At 41.6% G+C, this 22,034-nt stretch overlaps 1 protein-coding gene across 6 annotated transcripts in view; it reads left to right on the forward strand.

Moving 5' to 3' along the window:
* The window catches only part of KPNA5 (karyopherin subunit alpha 5), a 29,104-nt gene extending 15,197 nt beyond the window's left edge, over nucleotides 1-13,907 (forward strand). For all 6 annotated transcript variants that reach the window (XM_061623679.1, XM_061623683.1, XM_061623684.1 and 3 more), the window contains exons 10-14: nucleotides 1,226-1,304; nucleotides 2,954-3,079; nucleotides 7,649-7,776; nucleotides 8,479-8,657; nucleotides 10,295-13,907. In XM_061623679.1, the coding sequence (XP_061479663.1) occupies nucleotides 1,226-1,304; nucleotides 2,954-3,079; nucleotides 7,649-7,776; nucleotides 8,479-8,657; nucleotides 10,295-10,482 (700 nt within the window). In that variant the 3' untranslated portion in view covers nucleotides 10,483-13,907. The remainder of the gene's footprint in view (nucleotides 1-1,225; nucleotides 1,305-2,953; nucleotides 3,080-7,648; nucleotides 7,777-8,478; nucleotides 8,658-10,294) is intronic.
* Nucleotides 13,908-22,034: the final 8,127 nt, after the last annotated feature.

The raw sequence follows: 22,034 nt of genomic DNA on the forward strand, positions 1-22,034 counted from the left end.
TATTCTAAAACAGTTGCATTGGTTGCCAGTTAGTTTCTGGGCCCAAAGTAATGTGTTCACACTAGTGTTTAAAGCCCTAAATGACTTTGGCCCCAATAAACTGAGAGACCACCTCCTTCCTTACAGACCCCCTTGGGTGTTAAGATCAGCAGAGGGGGTCACCTTGGTAGTTTTGCCACCCTCAGAAGATTGGGGGAGGGTAGCTTTGGAGAGGGCATATTCTGTGGCAGCCCCTAAGTTGTGGAATTCCCTCCCCACAGAGATGTGGCTGGCACCTTTGCTATACAGTTTCTGGTGAATGCTAAAGATGCACCTCTTTACCTTTGGCACTTGAGACGTATGTTTTTAGGATCCACCCTATCCCATGAATGTAATTTGTTTTAATTGTTTTTAACATTGAACTTTTGTAACCAGTCTTGGGACCTGCTGGCGAAGGGCAACTAATACATTTAATAATAATAATATTTCTCTTAAATATCCTGTGATGCATTGGAAGGTCTCCCAGATGCTAAGGAGGGAGCTTGTAGAATATAGGTATTTGGCAGGCGTATAATCAGTTTAGCTTATTTTTATTTATCAGTAAGACTTCTGTTTTGACTTATCTAGCAGGCACATCAGAATTGTAGTACACTTTTAAGGCATCACACTTTGGACTTTAGCTTACCTCTTTAAATTATATTTAAATATCATTAAATAAAATACCACTATTCTCTTGCTTCACCCCATGCCACCTCTCCAGCATGGGGATAATACTGGCCTACCTTTCAAAACTGTACTGAGAAAATGTATGTGATTTAAACACTTGTAACATGCTGCATAAATGTGTAGTAATATTCATAAACAAGGCCATGTGGTTACATCAAGGGGTTATTACATCAGGAACAGTGCTGTTTTTTACCCTGGATGCATGGGGTTAGATCCAAAATGTCCTGTCTGTGAACACAAGGGCTTCCTTCCTTTCACAGAAGGCACTGAGTTCAGGAGAGGCTCCTGCTGGAGGAATGAGGGTGGTATTTTGGCAATTTCCCCTGCAGTTCCACATGTCACCTCTCATGGTGCTCTGGAGGTGCCCCCACCCAAACACTCCGTAACAAATTTACAGGGGGCTGCCAAGGGAAAGAGGAATCAGTGAAAATTGCTTCACTGCCCCCTGCTTCTACTACGAGTGGAAAGCTGCTGAGTGCAAATCTAAATCCAACCCTAATTTTGCACTTTGTTTCTCTAGGCACAATGACTACAAGGTTGTATCTCCTGCATTAAGAGCAGTTGGAAATATTGTGACTGGTGATGATATTCAAACACAGGTCAGTGGAGTTCTTTACTTGCAAAACTTCAGTGACCACATGTAATGCTTTCTCTGTATTTTTTTTGAGAGATTACCTCAGTGTACTTTGTTATATTGCACTATAAAAGCATCAGATACAGTTGGTGCTGATTAAATTGATTCCAGTATTTGTGTTATCCAGAGTTGTGTATAGCTGAGGAGAAATCTGCCTGTCTTGTTGTACCTGAATAACTCTATTGAAACTATCAAAAGGGCCTATTCATCCCAGCAACTGACATTGTTCCACTGTAATGACTGTTTTCTTGCTTCACTAAGTTTGAAATTAAAGAATAGGAAATTAATACAGTTATATGCTAAAGTTACTGTGGTTTACGCCAGAGCACTGTCACTCTGACAGTTTAGCCATTCTTAAAAACAGACCATGGTGGTTTTATGGCAAAGTATGAATTAAGAAGGTGTTGGCACCTGAACAAATTTACAGGAAGATTCTTAAACATAGTTAGGGTCCATTCTCTATCTTAGCCCAGTCTTCTCCTTGGGCTTCTCATATTGTCTGAATCGTGGACACCATTTTTCCTTTTGTATCATTAGCAGGATGCCTTTTGTATTATCAAAACTCGGCTACATACTCTGTATTTCTACCACTTCATAATTGTGCTAGAAATATAGAACTAATTTCTATTTCTTCATATTTCTACTTAGGCCTAACCATATTTTGGACTGAGTCGGAAGGTGCCTTGTCACATGCAGAACATGCCTTCTGTTCACCATAGGGCTGTTTTATAATTTGCTACAAAGAATCATACAAGAAAAGTGAAACTAGATCCAAAGGTGATGATGTTATTGTGTAACTGGAAGCAGGAGAGTGGCTATACAATAGGGGTGGGGAGTATTGGACCTGGGGCTGATTGTGGCTCTGCAGGCCTTTTGGTCTGGCCCCCAAGGCCACATCTCCTCTTCCCACCAGATAGCCCTCACTGGCTCTCCTCCATTGCTTGGCTGGAATGTGTCCTTGAACTGTGCTAAAACTTCTTGCTTGCCTGAATGGAAAGAGGTGGATGCGTGTAAAACCCTTTGACTTTTGTATGTCTTGAATGCAGCCAAGAGTACAAAAGTAAAGGCACATCTGTGGTTCTAGACACATTTGCCTCTGGCCTTGTTCCCTGACAAGTGGCCTCCTGGAAGGTGGCTCACAAGAGAATACAACCCTTGGGCTGAAGAAGGTTCCCCATCCCTGCTGTGCAGCCTTCTTATTACCGTACTGTGCAAACTTCCTTTAGTGCTTGTCGAGCAGGGCTCAAAATATTTTCTTTTTGCTCCCAGTTGGATTCTACTCTTTGAATTTAGATAGCAATGAAACTTCTTCATACTTTTCATTTTGTAATTTTTCTGTTAGAACTGAAACTCCCACTCTGTTTTTGTGTAAATGTTTCCCGTGTATTCCCTCTTGTGCCTTTTATATTAATCTTTTATTGGGATCTTACATAGAACATTTTTCAAAAGCATAAAACTGTCTTATTCTGTACATATATTACAAATAGCGTTATAATATCTATAAATAACTCATGAGATAGTAACGCATAAATTTGAACATTTATTTCAGCTATATGGACTGTATTTGATTATACATTGTTTAGGCAGAACTTTTCATCTTTCAAATTATTTTAGGTAATTCTAAATTGCTCTGCATTACCCTGTCTCTTACATTTGCTGAGTAGTCCCAAGGAATCTATTCGGAAAGAAGCATGCTGGACAGTTTCAAATATCACTGCAGGAAACAGAGGTCAGATTCAGGTAATATACTTGGGTTTTTCTGACAGTGTTGATATAGCACTGAACTATATCATATTTGCCTTTACTTTATTGCTTCTCCATCTGTTCCTACTTTAAGATTTTCATCTTTGAGTGCTCAACATGCTGATTTATACTGAATAGCTGGAATATGCTCCAGAATATTTGGGAGAGTCTGCTGTTTCTGTCTTAGATTGAACATCTTAACCACTGCATTGTATCAGAGGAATGTGTTCATGATTGCCTTTAAACCAGTAGTGACAAACCTGGTGAGATAGAAGGAGAAGTTCCTTTTTCAGTACTGCTGTGGGGTGGAAAAATACTCTGTGTATGTGCTGATTGTGCATTGGCCACACCCACCTCTGGCATGCAGCACTTGTATGGGTGGACAGCCTTCAGTTTGACTCTCAGTCTGAAAAAAGGTTAACCACCCTTGCTTTAAGTGATCATGTTGGCATAGCCCCAGTGCACAGGTATAGTTGTGCAACAAAGAAGCAAGGCTAAACTTGTATACCCCCAATATTCTTCCTTTGGAAGGAAGGGCAGGATAGAAATTGAATAAATTACTTTTGGTAAAGAAAGCAGACAAAAGCAGCAGGAGATTGCAAAGTAGGAAGATGCACCTGATTCTGTATGCGACATTGTCCAGTTCAAGATTAATGCAAATGTTAGGGCCTGGTATACTTGGCTGTTCTCTTGCATAAGCAGTACAGTATTCCCAGCAGAGTCATGACATTCTTGCTTATGTGACAAAAGACATCTTCAGGAGAGGGATAGGAACTGTGTACTCTATGTGGACCCCTCACTGTTACAGGACCTCTGTGTCTAGACCATACTCTCTCCGTGGATGAGATTCTTCCCCCATAATTCTGCAGTTTGTTCTGCTCTGTAGCTGTGTAGCTTTCAGTAGGCTATTTGAGCTGGTGGGCGATGACAAGCATTTGGGTAGAAACAGTTTGCTGCATGTTCTGGGCTTTTTATCTTGTTGCAAGATAACACAAATGAAATCTGTTTCTGCCCAGCTAGTTGACCCACAGTGCAAGCAGTCCAGGTTGGCTGATAGTGCTGGCTGTCCCTTTAAGTATCTTGTGCTAAAATTTGCAGCTTTCTCTCTGCTCATCACCCCCCCTTCCTCTCCTCTTCAGCCTCTGATAGTTATCAAAAGACTGTTCTCCTCTCAAGGCCACACCAGGGCCTCTGCGGAAGTCAAAACATCAGTCAGCTTCTTTTCCTCACAGCTGTCCCATTGCTTTATAGATTTGATAAAAAAGATAATTCCAGGCAATATGGTTGTCCTCCTGCTTGCTTCTGTATGATATGGCAGGATACAAGATGATCAAATTAGCCATTTCATCTCAGGCCTGTGACAGTGATGTGGTATTTGAAGTGGTTCTTAAAGGTCCACAGAAGGCTAACAAGCAGCAAAAAATTCCTGGTGGTCTCTGTGAGTCAGGGAAACATCAATCATACTAAACCCCCAAAGTGGCTTGTTCTGTCCTCTACTTTGTGTCTCATCTCTGTCTGGGGGAAAAGGGTTGATACCTTTTAGTCCAGCTCGTGACCAAACTTTTCTTCAAAGTTAATTACCGGTTAGCTGGAGTTGACAGCAGACAACGTATATATCACTTTTTGCAAACAGTGGGTAAGATATAACTTGCCAAAAGAAATTAAAATTCCCATGCCCTATTATCTAAACAAGATTTGTGTGTAGGGGGACTTCCCGGAAGGATTGCTCCGCCTGTGGCTGCCTCTGAGATGAGCTCTGTCTCAGAGGAAGCTTTTTTCAGTTTAAAATCAGTCAAAAGGGAACTTTGACTGGTGTAAATGTTCTCCCAGGCAAGGGTGAACCGAAGATTATCCACAGAAACTTCGTTAGGCTGTCGGTGGCTGGAATCGATCAGGAATTCCCTGGGAAAGGAGGGCATACCTGGCAGCCGAGGATGGAGTCAGGACTTCCAGCAAGCTGGGCTGAAAAAAGCGAGACGTTTTTTCTTTTAAACGATCCACAACGGGCGAGCTTCCTTCTGTCTAATCTTATCATTTGGCTTAAATTACTACAGTAAAAGAGATTTGTTTAAGAATCCGAAATCAAGATACCTGGATGAGTTACACTTCTCTCTTTTATACAAGGAATTAAGGAGGAGGACAGAAAATTTAAAAAGCTTATCTTATTTTTTATGGCAAAAAGCTGGCCTAAATTTCGAAACTATAAAGATTAAAACGGATGAGGGGCAACTTACCCGAAGAGAAAATCTGATCTAGATGATTATTTGATTGATATATGTCTGGGACTACTTTTTCTTGGACTACTTTCTTTAGACGAATCTGCTGTTTGTGTATGTTACTAATTGTTCGGCGTTGTGAACCAAATTTGTTTTGCATTCTTGGACGTGCGGGAGATAAGAACTGTGCTGGCCAGATGATGTCAACAGGCCTGGAATATTAACCCCCTTATTGCTGGAAAAAGAAGCAAATTACTCTTTGCTTGGGAATTGTGGCTATATTGGAAATTTGAAGGGTTTTTTCTTCGGCTTTAAGAATGACAATCAAAGAAGTGGCAGAGACCCTGGATGTATCCCTGGAAGGGTTTTCCCCTCTGGATATGTTTCAGAAGATAATGGATGAGATTAAGATAACGAAACAACTGGGACAGAGTAGACAAGAGATGGCAACTGAATTTGGTAAAGTGAAACAGGAGTTGAAAGAAATAAAGGATTATATGAGAAAAGGAGCAGATGGACAAGCAATAGAAGATGAAAAAGAAATTAAAGGGAAGGAGCAAATTCTGGAGATCGGATCAGATATATTAAATGTGGAATTGGAAAAAGATTTGGACTTTATGGCAAAAATTAAAGGGAGGATGCAAGTCCTGAAGATTGGAACCTTCTCTCTCAGCAACCTGCGGCATCCAGAAACCAAGAGAGCAACAGCTCCCCCCTTCCTGTGCCATCTCATCAGCCATTACTGGCTGAGTATCAGCTTTGCGTGCAGAAAGTCCCAGGTTCAAGCCCCAGTGGCATCTCCAGGTAGGGCCAGAGAAAGACTCCTGGAGAGCCCTAGATGGACCAATGGTCTGACTTGGTGAAGGGCAGCAGAACTGAAGCTGGAGCAGCGCTCTGTGGGAGCTGCCTGCAGCCTAAGCTACAGGGCATGAAGCCTCCTTATTCCTCTTTGTCTAGTGAGCTGCCTGCCTTCTGCTCTGGCACAGGCCTCTTAAGCAGGTGTGAAGCAGACACCCTGTTGGGGTGGTGCTCACCTCCACCTCCACAACCACCACCACCCACTTTCTGGGGCTTCTTTGCCAGGTTGGTTGGTTGCTGCTTTATCTAGTATAGTATAATTAATTCCTGTTAATTCTAAATTATTATATTTTGATTTTAGACTGTACAGTTTTGTGTACAGTTTTGTGTTATTTTTATTGTATTTTTAATGTTCACCGCCCAGAGAGCTGTTGCTAGTCGGGCGGTATATAAGCTTAATTAATTAATTAATTAATTAATTAATTAATTAAATAAATAAATAAATAAATAAAATATATCAAGTGTGGAACTGGAAAAATATTTGGAGTTTGTGGATCCTGGAGATAAAGATTACTGTTTGGAATTCGGCATTGTCCCTGGAGAAATTGATGAAGATATCAGAGATAAAGTTATCAATGCTTCGATGGAATTTCTGGACTGGAATGATTTGATGGAACTTGAAAAAGAGAAAATTTATAGAATTAATTCCAGATATGTGACAATGGAAAAACTCTCAAGAGATGTGCTAGTGAATTTCGTAAAAAAGAGGAACAGAGATATGACTTTACAACAATATTTCAGCAACACATTCAGAATTGACGGCAAGGAAATATTTGTGATGAAGGAAATTCCCATCAGACTCTTACTATATGACTATGACTATGACAGCAAGATTATTATGGGTGCAAGGATGGAAGTTGGAAGATGGAATTAACACTGATAATGGAAAAATGGCTATTGAAATTACTGGACCTAGCAGACTTGATGAGATGGATTAATTGACATGTTTATTTGGAGAAAAATTGATGGATATATTTCTCAAGGAGTGGAAACGTCTCTTTGACTTTTTGCGGAAAGAATAAAGTGATGTTAATGAGATTTGATGATTAATTAAGATAACTACTGGAGGAAAGTGATTTTGTAATATATTAAGAGACAGGTTTGTTATATATCATAGACCTATAACTGATCTGTGACAAATCGGAAGTCAACATTTTATTTTATTGTTTAATCTGTTTCTTTTTTCTTTTGTTTTGTTTTGTGTTTGAAAATTTGAATAAAATGAATGATTAAAAAAAAAAGATTTGTGTGTAGGGCATTCTGAACTTTCCAGAATTCTGGGAGAAATAAGCAAAGTGTTACTAATTCCTTGCTAAGCATAAATTGCCAATTTTTAGTAAGATATCTAGGATCATTTTTATTTTCCATAAAAATGGATCACAGTGTTTTTTTTCTAATAATCTGTAAAAATGTACTTTACAATTCACTGGTTGGTTAGTTTGTTGACTATAAGTTAGACTTCTGTATTGTTCAACTTTTCTTTTTTTCCTAGGCTGTTATAGATGCAAATATATTTCCAGTATTGATTGAAATTCTTCAGAAAGCTGAATTTCGCACTATAAAAGAAGCAGCATGGGCCATCACTAATGCAACATCAGGAGGGACTCCTGAACAGATTAGGTAATAAATTGTGTTTGATTCAAAGAGTGATTATAGTGAATATTTTGATTTTTTTTTTCAGTTGCTGAACAGTTGTATGATGCCAATACATACTTCTCGGTATTCCTTGTACTTTAAATTATGGTTTATTTATAGTCTTTTCTTTTTAAATATAACAAGTGTAGTTTACAATTTAAAAATAGATATAATTTATATAATACATGTGTGTGTGTGTATGTGTGTGTGCGCACACATCCAGCAATATGTTTAAAAAATGGCTGGATCTGCATGCTAGCACCATAGAGACTCACACTGGGCAATGTACACATGTAAATGTTCTTCCATTAATAGAAACATCACCGTCACCCTTAATTACTAATGTAGAAATGCAAAACCACAGTTTCTCTTGCAAAAAATGGAGATTGATCAATGTATGCATCTTTATGTTAAAGCTTGTTCACCGGAAAGGGAAAACAATGTTCACTAGGCCAATCAGATTAAAAAGATTGTTTTTAAGGTAAAAGTTGGCTGTTCTCTATTTTATGTACTACATTAAGCATGTGTTTTTATAATACATTGTAGACATAATCATGTCCTCTATATCATTTCTGAAAGCATCTTAATGTATGTATCTTGGGACAGTGTTAACATCCAAAAATGTGCTGATCTGAATCTCTTCCTTCTTTTTTTTAAACTTCTTTTTTTAAACTTACTGCACCAAAGTTATTTGGTGGCATTAGGTTGTACCAAGCCTCTCTGTGATCTTCTGACTGTGATGGATTCTAAAATAGTCCAGGTGGCATTAAATGGACTTGAAAACATTCTACGACATGGAGAGCAAGAATCTAAACAAAATGGGATTGGGGTTAATCCTTACTGTGCTCGTATAGAGGAAGCGTACGGTAAGAAATTGTGGTGTTAATGCTGCAGGCAGGTTAACAATACAAAAAATAATTCCACCAAAGCATCAAATTACCACTGCTGAAATCTTTGTTTAGAAATTAGGGCTGCAGTCCTATGCAGTTTTACCTGAGAGTATGCCCCACTGAACACAATGGGGCATACTTCCGAGTAAACATGCATAGAGTTGGTCTACAGAACTCTTAATTTCTATACTGAGGGCATTCCACATTTTGGCCAGAAATGTATTTTAAATAAATTAAGGAAATACCTGATGTGGTTGCAGTTTCAATAATGCAAATACATTTCTGTAAGTAGAATCTGTAGAGGATTGAGTAACTGGAAGGTAAGCAGTAGAACCGCAGGCAGCGTTTAGTATATACATCAAACATTTAAAGCACATTGCAGTTCCCAGAATTCTTTGGGGAAAACAATTTGTTAAGGGTGGGAATTGTGGCTCTGTGAAGGGTAAACTATAGTTCCCAGGATTCTTTGGGGAAATTAATGTGTTTTAAATGTATGGTGTCCATGCAGCCTAAACCTGCTTCCAAATTTGAAGGCTTTGCTAAAATTGCATGGTCCAGCATACTCTGCTCTTTCTTGTAAATCTTAGGGAGAGGATTGCAAATCTCTTAACAAAGCCCTGAAGTGAGTTTTTGGTGTATGTTTGAGCTTACTATTAAAAAGATACAACAATTGAGGTCATAGGTTTTGGCTGGCCTTTCTGATAAAGCCCACAGTTGTGGTTGATAGGACCTGGTTTACTCCTGAATACTAGTGCTCCATCAGCTTTTCCTGCTTGTTGGTCTGGCTGCTCCAGGGCAAGGTGTGCCCGTTCATCACCTTGGAGCAACTTATTTTAGGACAGGTTGGCACGGAAGTGGCTGGTCTGGCTGCTCTGCTACCAAGCCATCCTAGGCAGCTCTGCAACCAAACAAACCCAAGCTTTCCTTGTCAGTCTTCAAGCTGGAGAGTGACGGGGAATGCCACACAACTATCTGTACAGTTCCAAGATTGGGAAGAAGGATGGTTGCATGACACACTTGCCAGAGGGCAGCAGTGCTCTTGCCATGGTGCACAAAAAGATGGAAGCCCAATTGTAATGCACTGCGCACATTAACATTTCAAATTGAGGATTCAGTTTACTGGGTGATATCCAATCTTAGTCATAATCAGAGTAGACCCATTGAGATTGATGGACTTAAGTAACTGACGTCCATTAGTTTCACTGGATCTCCTCTAAGTATGACTTCGTTGAATATCACCCACTGTGTCTGATTGTGCATTGTTCTTTTTATATAATCAGTCAGTAAACATTGCACTTCCCACTTGTCTGCTAGGTAGATATTTAAGAAATGTACTGTTTTGTATGCAGGGGACACACACACTTTCTGAAATACATAACATGCATACTCTGAGCAATCAAGCTAAATTCAGTGAAATTATTTTGGAGTAAGTAAATTGTAAATTGAAGCCTTAGGTTCAGTAAATATTCAAGATGCATTTAAAATTTGGGATTTCTGTCTGCAACCTATTCACATAGTCATTTCTCATGTATTAAAGCCAGTGTATTATTAGCTGTTTGTTCAGTAAGAAAGTATACAGATCTTAAATTGCATGTGTTCTCTCTTAAATTCAGGACTAGATAAAATTGAAATTCTTCAAAGTCATGAAAACCAGGAGATCTACCAAAAAGCTTTTGATCTTATTGAACATTACTTTGGTGTGGAAGAAGAGGATGCAAATATTGTACCACAAGTAGATGAAAGTGAGCAGCAATTTCTGTTTCAGCAACAGGAAGCTCCAATGGAGGGATTCCAGCTGTAATTATTCCGTTTAAAGCAGGATCAGTAGCCCATCATGCTAGCTTGCAGGCCAAAGTCAGGAGAAGTAGGAATGTCTTGCTGAAGATAGATGAAGAAGCAACTCATGCACTTACGTGGTTTCTGTCAGATAAAGTTTTTGTCCATTGTTTTTATACGTGTTTGTTTCCTTTGTCTTATGTGTAGAAAAAACGACTAATCACAACTAAAAGTTATAAAGCTTGAATAATGATCTCAGTAAGACATTCAACACGGATACTGAGTGTTCAAGCAATTGCTAATAAAAATGCATAATTTTGCATAAACAGTTGTTGATATTTCTGAATTTTGGCTGTAGGGTTCAAACTCATTCTACACTAAATCTACCTCTTTACGTTGGAGCAAAAAAGATGTTTCAGAACTGACATATGAGCTCCTAGTAAAAGCTAAACTTAGAATGTGAAAATTATTTATTTAAATAGTGAAAATTTAGTTTTATGCGTGATACTTTGTGATAAACTGGTGAAATATATTTATATATAAAAGCATAACACTGGGGTGCGCTGCTGTCTACATGACATAACGTTACAGTGTAGAAAAATGGTTTTTCTGCTCTGTGAAAAGAGATGGTAGCTTTGTAATTTATATAAGCCGTGCTGCCTAGCCATGTAAACAAAGTTCTCTCATTATTATTTCTTCAGTAGTATTGAAAATAGGGTTACCAATTTTTCAACTGGACACTGCAGCTGTGCCTTTAACAGCAGGCAGCTGTGCCTTCAACAGCAGGTAGATGTGCAGCAGGATTATGTTTATTTCCATGCTGTGAAGTACATTACCTGCTGGCTTTTATGCATCAAGTTGCTATTAAAAGGCACAAGACCAGGCCAGATTAATTTTTGGTCAGTTGGCAACTTGATTACAAATTGATTTAAAAAAAACTTTGTCTTGTAATGAACTCTGCATTCTTGTGAGGATCATGGAAGGGTTCAATCTTATATAGAAAATGGTGAAATAAGACTCCATGCTTAAATTTAATGCTACCAAAGTGTGTGAAACTGCAATATTCCCCTTTTTTGAAACATAGATTATGTGCTTTATTATGTACTGCATTTGACCAAATACACTAATGTATCTCATGCCTTTCTTCGGTAAGATTTTTTGAAGCAGGCCACTGTTACTTCGTAGTTGTGCTATATTGGGAGAACATATTTTCCAGTTAATTGAAAGAAGAAAGAATGGTTTTGCTGTAAATATTATAGTAGGTGTTTTGAGTACACAAATTTCTCTGACAATGTATGCAAAATGTTTGAATTATATAATGCCAGGCAATTTAAAAATAACCTAAGTTGAGACCCTGAGATCATTTTGTTGCTAGGTTTCAATCCATATGGATATTCATTTGTTTGTTTATTTGGTAGCACAATTAAAGTACTCTGATTAATTTTGCTTACTAGAAATGTCTTGATCTTTGTGACTTTTTAAAAAAAGTTGTATATAATTGCAATTGATTACTATGAAAGATGGCATTGTGTAACTTTAAAAAAAACAAGCTGATGCACTCCAACATCTAAGGGGGTATTTATCTTGCATCTACAAACAAATTCAAATGTTAAAAGTTTAATAATCGACCTTTCAGTCTTCTGTTCCAGTACTATGAGAGTGATCTATGCAAGGGCCTGCCATAGCCAGGCTGCAAAGAAGGTGTTGTGTGGAGAAAAAGCTAGCCGTGTATCTGTGCATCTGGCTGTTGGAAAAATATTCCTCATTGTTCAGTGACAGATCAGGACTGTGAGGAATTTTTGCGTGAAGCTGCTCAGAATGCCTGTCATCTGTTATGTAGTTCAGGAGACCTGAGTTCAAGAGCTTCCTACACCAGCCCCACATGAGTGGTTGGGATGCTTTTGCTCTCGGGCCTTAGTTGTGAGAACTGGAAGTGCAGTAATTGGTACATATCTAGCCTTCTGCTATATGTATAGGCCTCTGTGGTAAGGTTGTCGTCTTCACAAAGGCAGTGAAACACAATATATACCTATGAAGTATTATGATTTGCTTGTGAAGATACTATAATAGCTTATGTAAAAATAGTGGAATATAACTGAAGAAAGGCAGGAATGTTTGCTGGAAATCAAATATACCCTAAGGGAAAGCGTTGTGCATAGAAGTGCAGTAAGCTATGATTTCTGTCCGTAGCTTTGAACAGATAACACTGAATGTATGAGTGAATTTGTCCACTTATTAATGGTTTTAATTTGAAATGCTGGTGTTGAGTGTCTTATCATTCATTCCAAACACAGGTTAATGGAAACAGTCAGTAAAAAATGAATTTATCAGAATTATTCTATTATGTAAAAAGACAAAAATATTCAGGATTGACAGGGTATTCCACTGTTTTGCTATATTACAAAAATTACCAGTTGTGCCTGCTCTTAATTTTAGAATCCAGTAGATGCTATCAACTAAACATTTTCATCTGAGCCAAATTCAAGACATTGTACAAACCTTAGAAGAAATAGAAAGATCAGGCAAATGAATTTAAAATGTATTTAATTATTTTGAAAGTATCTTGTGTATACCATGAATATAGAAATTTAGAGTATCATTGCTGAGGATGTGCCATTTAATATGGTTAAATTTGAACTTTTAAATATAGTATTTGATTTAAACTCGAATTCACTCTTACGTATAAAACTGAGGAGGCTTGATGCTTCATAGAGGGATCTTGGAAGTGTAACCTTTTAGCAGAACAGGTGTGGAAGGCATCTCCAGAGTTTTAGTAATCAATCCAAGATTGTTAATTTTGTTTGTTTGAAAAAGCTTTCAGAATTTGTAAAATTGAACCATTTCAGTGTTTTCCTAGCACAGGTTGTGTGATTCTCATATAACTGCCTCATTTTGATGTGATCTCAATCTATGCAACCATGCCAAGTTTGTATTTCAGATACAAAATCATGTCTGGTTTGTTTATGTCACTGCACTTTTATCATTGAATAATATATTCATTTTGCTATTACATGCATAGCATTGCCTTTTCAAGGGGTGGAAAAGAAATAATAGGTTTTCATTCAAATAGGTTTACATTTAGAAATTATTATTAGATGGACTGATATTTAGAAGAAAATTGTTTTTACTTTTACATATGATTTCAGATGGCTTTATTTGCTTGAGTTTTATTTAACCTTCTTTGTTATGTTAATTCCTTGCAAATTTATTTGAAAAATAAAATGCAGATTATGAAACTACTACAAAGATTCACATTTCCTATAAGAAGATGTGTTCTTAGTCTATCTTCTTACTGTGTTTTCAAATGATCGTTTGTAATTTGATTAATACTGCATCTTTAAATACTCACTAGAGGCTCTAACGGAACCAACTTACAAATATGAACAGTATGCAATATTAGGGAATGTTACAACTATAAATGCTACAATACAAACTAATAAACATTTTGCAAAGACATAGTGTGTGTCCTTTGAATTTAGTACTAGCAATGTTTCAAGTAATATAGTTACTTGACACTAGAAGCTTGTACAAACCTTGATAGCACTGTTAAAAATTGTGAATGGTTACTCAGAAGTAGGTTCAACTGTATCATTGCCCTCAGTCACAGGTAAGTATGTAGAACCATTACAGTTTCAGTTTTCCATAGGAAGTGGGCCATCACTGTGGGAAATAGTTCCACCTATCGTGCGAAGGCAAGAATGTTTTTGAAGTCAAGACTAGGGACGTCATGCCCCTCCCACTCTCCAGTTCATTCTTGCCTTCGTACGAACAAGATTGGAATTTCACATAGCATTTAGCTAAGTCTCGTATTTGTTTGTCTTTTTCTCTTCAAAACCTTTTTTTTTTATCGCTTTTGATCGCTTGTGAGGGAAGGGGAATCCCCCTCCCTCCCCCCCGATCGTTGCCGCGGCTGCGGCTGATCCGATCTCAGCGGGAGCTTGCAGCTGCGGCTGATCCGATCTCAGCGGGAGCTTGCAGCTGCGGCTCCCGCCGTTACTACTTTACCGCAGATCGCCCTCGCTACGTGGCTTAAATCCCACTGCGAAGGGCTTTACAGACCGCACGGCGGCTCTCTCTGCGGCGGCTGCCATTTTTTCCTCTACCTGCTCTTCCAGAGTTTTTTCCAACCGCTACTGCGGCTTTCGGCGAGTCCGTGCTGGCCAGCCCTTCCCCCAGTTCGCTTGCGACGGCCGCCATTGCTCCTTCTCCCTCAGCCCCCTTTTGATCGTTTTTTCCCGCCCGTTTTTTTCCGGGCGCCATTTTTTGAAATTCAAAATTCCCGCCTTTTTTGTTACCATCTATTTAGCTTCGGATACCTCCCCTGCAGGCTATCTATCTGTATGTTTGTGTATATGTGCTGCTGACAAACTTACACAAGGCTGATTTACACACATTTTTACTGTGGCTGTAATCATAGTGGCTGAATTGTATTATTAAGGCTGGAGCTCCAATCCTAGTGGGCTGGATTGTATTATCAAGGCTGGAGCTTTAATCCTAGTGGCTGGATTATATTATCAAGGCTGGAGTTTTAATCCTAGTGGCTGGATTACATTATCAAGGCTGGAGCTTTAATCCTAGTGGCTGGATTACATTATCAAGGCTGGAGCTTTAATATCAGTGGCTGACTTGTATTAAATCTGATTTACATTACATATCCTGCCCCCTATGGGGCCATGAACAAGCCAAAAACCCAGCCCACAGCACTAATCTGAGTGTGCCAACTCTAAAACAGCCTATATTATATTAACGTTGATACCTCTGTGCATTCTGCCCCCTCTGTGGCAGTGCATTCGCCATCTGCCAGTGTATCCTACCCCCTCCGTGGTAGTACGCTGTGCCAGTTCGGGTCTTTACATCCTGCCCCCTCCATGGCAGTGTACTGCACCCAGGTTCATATAAGATGGCAGAACAGCCAGGCATGTCACCATCAACACACATGGTGCCAGATCAGCCAGACATGCCACAATCAGCCAAGCCACAACATACTAACACGTCTAAGACCAGACATGCCAAAGCACTGGCTAAGACAAAACATCTTTCCAGCCATAGTAAACCAAAGCGCCCTCGTTATGTCTCTGTGCCAACAACCACCACAGCACAGACACACATAAGTGATATTTTCCATTCTCCTGCTACTGCCTCTGACGAGGAAGAGTTTGTTGGCTTTCCCCCTCACGGTTCGCCTAACGAACCTACCTCTGGCTTACCGCCTCAGACATCTGTTCCAACAGCCCACCAGGCACATACATCTCACACATCTGGTCTGCAGCTGTCTCCTGATTTCCTCTCCCAACTCCAAGCCATGCTGGCTTATTTCACACAAATGCAGTCACTACCACAGGTTCCTGCCATACCCCCACTCAACATGGACCAACGCGCGTTCCATGCTGCTCATCCTTCCTGCTCGCCAGATCCCTTCGATGTAGCCAGAGGCAGATGTACGGACGAAGCCTCGTATGCGGAGGAGTTAACTTTCACTGACCATGTTGAAGGAGACGACTAGAGCGACTATTCAGATCATGAGGAGGATACATCGTATCGCTTGTTCAATACCTCAGATTACCAACCGCTCGCACGTAGGGTACTTCATACCCTTGGTCTCCAGACTGCGCCCTCAACTTCGTCCGCTCCAACTCTCAAAGGGGCCAAGGTCCTCAAATCCCCTGCACCTACTGAACACTACATCCCGGTGCCGGACCCAATTGCCAAATTAGCTTCCGAAGAATGGGCCCACCCGCTCAAAGCTAGACGCTTCAAGAACATGGCTGACAGACTTTACGCCCTAGCCCCAGACTTCGCCACCAAGTTAGATGTCCCTGGCATAGATGAACCGATCGCTCGCCTCGTTTCACGATCTATCTTGCCCAGGGAAGGGGAATCCCACCTAAAAGATACTACTGAACGTCGAATAGACTTCGCCCTCCGCAAGAACCACGAGGCCACTGCCCTAGCCATGCGTGCCTCCGCCTCAGCCTCCATCTTCTCCAGAGCATCTATGATGTGGATGGATGAACTTCTAGAGGATGATAACCCTGATCCTGTCGCCTTCAAAAGAACACTATTGAAATTACGTAAGACAGCAGCCTTTGTGGCCGATGCCACTTTGGATGCCACCCAATTAGGGGCACGAGCCATGACGACTCAAATAGTCGCTCGTCGTACCCTCTGGCTTCGCCACTGGCAAGCTGATTCAGCGGCCAGATTGAACCTGTCCAAGGCTCCTTACTCCGGATCTCTACTCTTCGGCGAGGAAGCTCTAAAGGCAGTTCTGGTTGATCCAAAGGACGCCCATAAACCGGTTCTAGCCACAGTCAAGAACATCGACCACAGGCCCTTCAGGCGATTTCCCTCCTTTCGTTCTAACCAGCCTTTTCGAGGAACGCGGCCAGGAGGACGAGGCCGCGATTTCAGACCCTATGATTCCAACGCATTCAGGGGTTCCTGGAACCGACGCTTCCAGGGCAGAGGTCAGTACCAAGGGCGCAGGGGCAACTCATCGTCCTCATATAGGGGAGGTCCTCGCCTACACAAGTAGTATTAACGCCATCCCCATAGGTGGCAGATTACTTAATTTTGGAGATCGATGGCTGCGCCTTACTAAGGTCTCCTGGATCAGGGACCTCTTCACTTATGGCTATACCATAGAGTTCTGGGCAACCCCATCAGACAGATTCCACCCGTCTCCTTGCCCAAGGGCACCAGCCAGGCACAACATCATGCAGACAGCTATACATCACCTCTTGCACATAGCGGCAATAGAGCCAGTTCCCACAACTGAGAGATCGGAAGGGGTGTACTCCCTCCTATTTGCTGTGCCAAAACGAGATTTATCTTGGAGGGCGGTATTGGATCTCAAGTTTGTCAACCGTTTTGTAACATACCGCAAGTTCAAAATGGAATCTCTCCATTCCATTACCGAGAGTCTGCATGAAGGAGACTTCCTGGCTTCTATCGACCTTAAGGAAGCGTATCTCCATGTACCCATTTGCATAGCCCACAGAAAGTTTCTTCGGTTTGCTTTTGGCCACCAACATTTTCAATATAGAGCGATGCCTTTTGGCCTCTCCTCTGCTCCAAGAGTATTTTCCAAGGTGCTACTCATCCTAGTGGCTTACCTTCGGACCCAAGGGGTTCATATCTATCCATATTTGGATGATCTGCTCATACGGGCCAAATCTGAAGAGCTGGCTCATCACCATTTAATGATCACCCTCAATGTTTTGCAGACCTACGGCTGGCTTGTCAACTTCAACAAAAGCCATCTCCAACCAACCCAACGCCTACTACACCTTGGGGCAATGTTGGACACCCTGCAGGCAATGGTCTTCCTGGCTCCAGATCGCATCACTGCCATCACAAGCATCGCAAGGTCCCTGATGCAACAAACATCCGCAGACGTCATGCTTCTCGCCAGAGCGCTCGGGATGTTTATCTCCACAATCCACATTGTGCCCTGGGCTCGAGCTCACACTCGGCCCCTTCAGTGGACTCTGTTGCCTTTTCAAAAAGACATTGCCAGCTCCAACCATCGCAAAGTTCGTTTGAGCCCCGCTCTGCGCCTCTCCTTCCGCTGGTGGACCAAGGTTCAACACCTCTCCAAGGGCACGTCGTTCAGAGAACCCCGCAGAACCGTCGTGACCACAGACGCCAGCCTCATAGGTTGGGGAGCCCACTGCAACTCCCAGTATGTTCAAGGGGTTTGGCCCAACGCAGAGCAATCTCGAAGCATCAACTGGCTGGAACTAAAGGCTGTCCACTTGGCTCTATGTCATTTTCAGTCTCTGTTCCCTTTGCATCATGTGCTCATTCGAACAGACAACACGTGTGTAAAATCACATTTGAACAGACAGGGGGGCACCAGGTCTCGTCCTCTGCAGGACTTAGCCTCCCTCATCTTTGTCTGGGCAGAACAACATCTACAATCCCTGAAAGCAGAGCACCTCAGAGGGATTTGGAATGTGACAGCAGACTGGCTCAGCAGACAACAGGTCTTCCCGGGAGAATGGAAACTTCATCCAGCCATTTTCCATCGTCTCCAGTGTCGGTTCGGCGCCCTCTCAGTCGACCTGTTTGCTTCCAGTCACAATTGCCAGCTTCCAAGGTACTTTGCTCGATACCTGGACTCAACAGCAGAAGCAGTGGATGCTCTGACAACACCGTGGCCAGACGGTCTATTGTACGCCTTTCCTCCCATACCATTGTTAGCCAAAACCTTGAGGAAGGCGCGAACCAAAAGGGCACAGCTGGTTCTGATAGCACCATTTTGGCCACGCCGACCGTGGTTCTCAGATCTTCTGGCAATGTCAATGATGGATCCTTGGACACTTCCAGTAACGCCAGGCCTCCTATCCCAGGGCCCAGTACTGCACCAGGACCCTACTTGGCTCAATCTAACAGCGTGGCGTTTGAACGGAGACACTTGAGGTCAGCTGGACTGTCTGACGCTGTGATTGATATTATTTTGGCCTCGAGAAGACCATCTACCACTCGCATTTATCAACATACCTGGGTGGCTTTCTCCAAGTGGTGTCAGTCCCACCACCACGATCCATCCCAGGCCAATGTGCACCAGGTGCTCCAATTTCTCCATAGTGGCTTTATGATGGGACTTCGACCCAACACTCTACGTCGACATGCGTCTACTCTGTCATCCATTCTCTCAGTGTCCTCTCCTGGAGATCATATTTCCTCACATCCGTTCATCAAACGTTTTTTGAGGGGAGTCGCCCTACGTTCTCCGGCTGTTGTCCATCGGTTCCCTTCATGGAGTTTGCCGAAAGTCCTGCAGGCTTTGCAACGCCCTCCGTTTGAACCCATCAGGACTGTGCCCCTATGCATACTGTCCTTCAAGGTCCTGTTTCTGATTGCAATCACATCTGCCAGACGCGTTTCGGAGTTGGGCGCATTGTCTTCTGCTAGACACCTCTGCGTCTTCCATAAGGACTCTGTTGTGCTGAAGACTGACCCTTCCTTTCGTCCCAAGGTCGATTCAGTTTTTCATTGCAACCAGGACATTGTGTTGCCTTCCTTTTGCCCGGATCCTACCCATCCTCTTGAAAAGGCTTGGCATTCGTTAGATGTCCGGAGGGCTCTCAAGACCTACCTGTCTAGGACCCAAGAGATTCGACGAACGGAGTCTCTGTTTGTATCCTTTCATCCAGGGTCTATGGGGCTTAAAGTATCCAATCCTACCTTATCCCGTTGGTTAAGGGCATGCATTACCTTAGCATATGAGTCCCTGAAGCTGCCAGTTCCTGCTAGTATAACAGCTCATTCTACTAGGTCAGCTGCCACTTCGGCTGCTTTTGCTACTAATGCTCCTGTTGCTGATATTTGTAGGGCCGCAGTCTGGTCTTCCCCACACTCGTTTATAAGACATTATAAAATTGATCGTTATGCCTCTGCTGATGCTTCTTTTGGCAGACGAGTGTTGCAACAGGTTCTTAATGAGGATTAACATGTGGGTGGTCCCTCCCTATATGGGTTGCTTTGGTACATCCCACAGTGATGGCCCACTTCCTATGGAAAATGTACCATTGGTCTCACCTGAAAGGTGATTTTCATAGGAAGGGGCCATCACGACCCTCCCAGTTGGAGGATAACTAGCGATTTTATCAATGGGTTACATGTTATTGTTTCCATATTATATTTAAATGTAAGAGTGAAGTCAAGACTTTTAGTTCTGTTATGTTATGAAGTTATGTTAGAGTCATGTTGTTATGCATGTGACTATTATGTTATTTTCCTGGCGGGCCTGTTGGCCTTGTTCTTGTATTTTTAGATATCTCTTTTAGACTCGCTACGAATGAACTGGAGAGTGGGAGGGGCATGACGTCCCTAGTCTTGACTTCAAAAACATTCTTGCCTTCGCACGATAGGTGGAACTATTTCCCACAGTGATGGCCCCTTCCTATGAAAATCACCTTTCAGGTGAGACCAATGGTACATTTACTCAGTTTTTAACAGTTCCTTGGGATTGGTAGTATTACAGGAAAATAGGATGGGACAGTGGCAAACAAGTACTGCAAAATATTTAAGAGTTCTTGGGGTGGGGAATCCAATATAGGCCTTATTCCCCTAACAAATGTGTACGCTGACAGGCAAAAAACAGTGTTGCACACAAGATGTAATGTATTTCTAAGAATGTCCCCCAAACTCACAGCACAACAGGTGAGATCCAATTGTGTCAACTTACACAATGAAACTTCTGGTTTCTCTTCGCTCTCCAGCTCCCTGCATGTCCTCCCCTCCCCAAATCTGCTATTCCATCTTGCCCAATCCCATAATAAAGGTTAAGAAACTCAACCCACACTTCCCCATAAATAAGCAATTTGTAGTTATTAATCTAAGGGAAGCCTATTTTAATAAAAGGAAAGGGGACCCTTGAGCAAGGGCTCAGCTTTGTTCAATGAGACTGTTCATAAGAGACTTAGTTTTAATAATAGTTTTCCTAGTTTTAAAATTAACAGAGCTAGTGGCCCAACTGCAATGTAGGAGTTCAGCAAACAGAGGTCATCTTTTCTTTTTTTAGTGTAACTTAGCACAGGGGGGAGGAGAGCCTGGCTGGGGATCCAGAATCTGAGTTCAAATCCCTGCTCGTCTCCTGGGTGTCAAGGGCCAGCTAAAGATCACCCCACAGTGAGTGGCTCAGGTTACGTGTCCCACCACCTGTGCAGCCATGGGTAAGCTGCATAGTCCCCAGTTGCCCCCCAGCTGGCAGTTGCGGCAAACTGAGCAGGCCCTAGCCAGCTGGGGAGGACTAGCCTCAGAGGGAGGCAATGGTAAACCCCCTCTGAATACTGCTTACCATGAAAACTATTCATAGGATAGCCATAAGTTGTGATCGAATTGAAGGCAGTCCATTTCCATTTTTCAACTAAGAAATAAGCTTGATCTAACAGTAGCAAAAGTTTGAAAACACTCTGTTTAGAAAAAGTGGCTCGGTATAAATTGGTCTGTGTAAGAAAGGATGATAACCAGTTTCTTAATCTAGAACTAAAACGTTCATGGAAGGGCAATAAATAGTTTGGTAACTGTTAACATGAATTCTTAATAAAATTGAGAAGGGCAAACAAGGCAAAATCATCTAGAATAATTCTCAAATTGTATGTGAGTCAGTTTTCAAGTGGCTCTGCAGACCCTAGACATACATAGTGTCTTAAGAACACAGGTCTCAAGCTTGTTCATAGTCTTTAAGATGGGTAGCCATTTTAGTGCCCTGCAAATGTTGGACTCTGGTTCCCATCAGCTCCAGCCAGCATGGCCAATGTTCAAGGATAATACAAGTTGTCATCCAGCAATGTCTGGAGAACACCACATTGGCTACTCCTGCTCTAAGACCTTGCATTTCAACATTCAAGTATAAACCCATCTGAAAGGGTTCATTCCAGCTCTTCATGAAAATAAAGCTGGGCGACAGATTGTGCTTACACTTGAAAGGAATGTCAGTGTGCCTGTGAAAATAATGCTATCATTGATAATGTATCTAGTGTTTGCAGCAAATATTCAGGAAAGTATGTTTGGCACCTATCAAGTTTGATGGGGCTTTCACCAAAGACACAATTTTAATTACATTAT

This window comes from Rhineura floridana, chromosome 4 (assembly GCF_030035675.1).
Source record: "Rhineura floridana isolate rRhiFlo1 chromosome 4, rRhiFlo1.hap2, whole genome shotgun sequence".
NCBI lineage: Eukaryota > Metazoa > Chordata > Lepidosauria > Squamata > Rhineuridae > Rhineura > Rhineura floridana.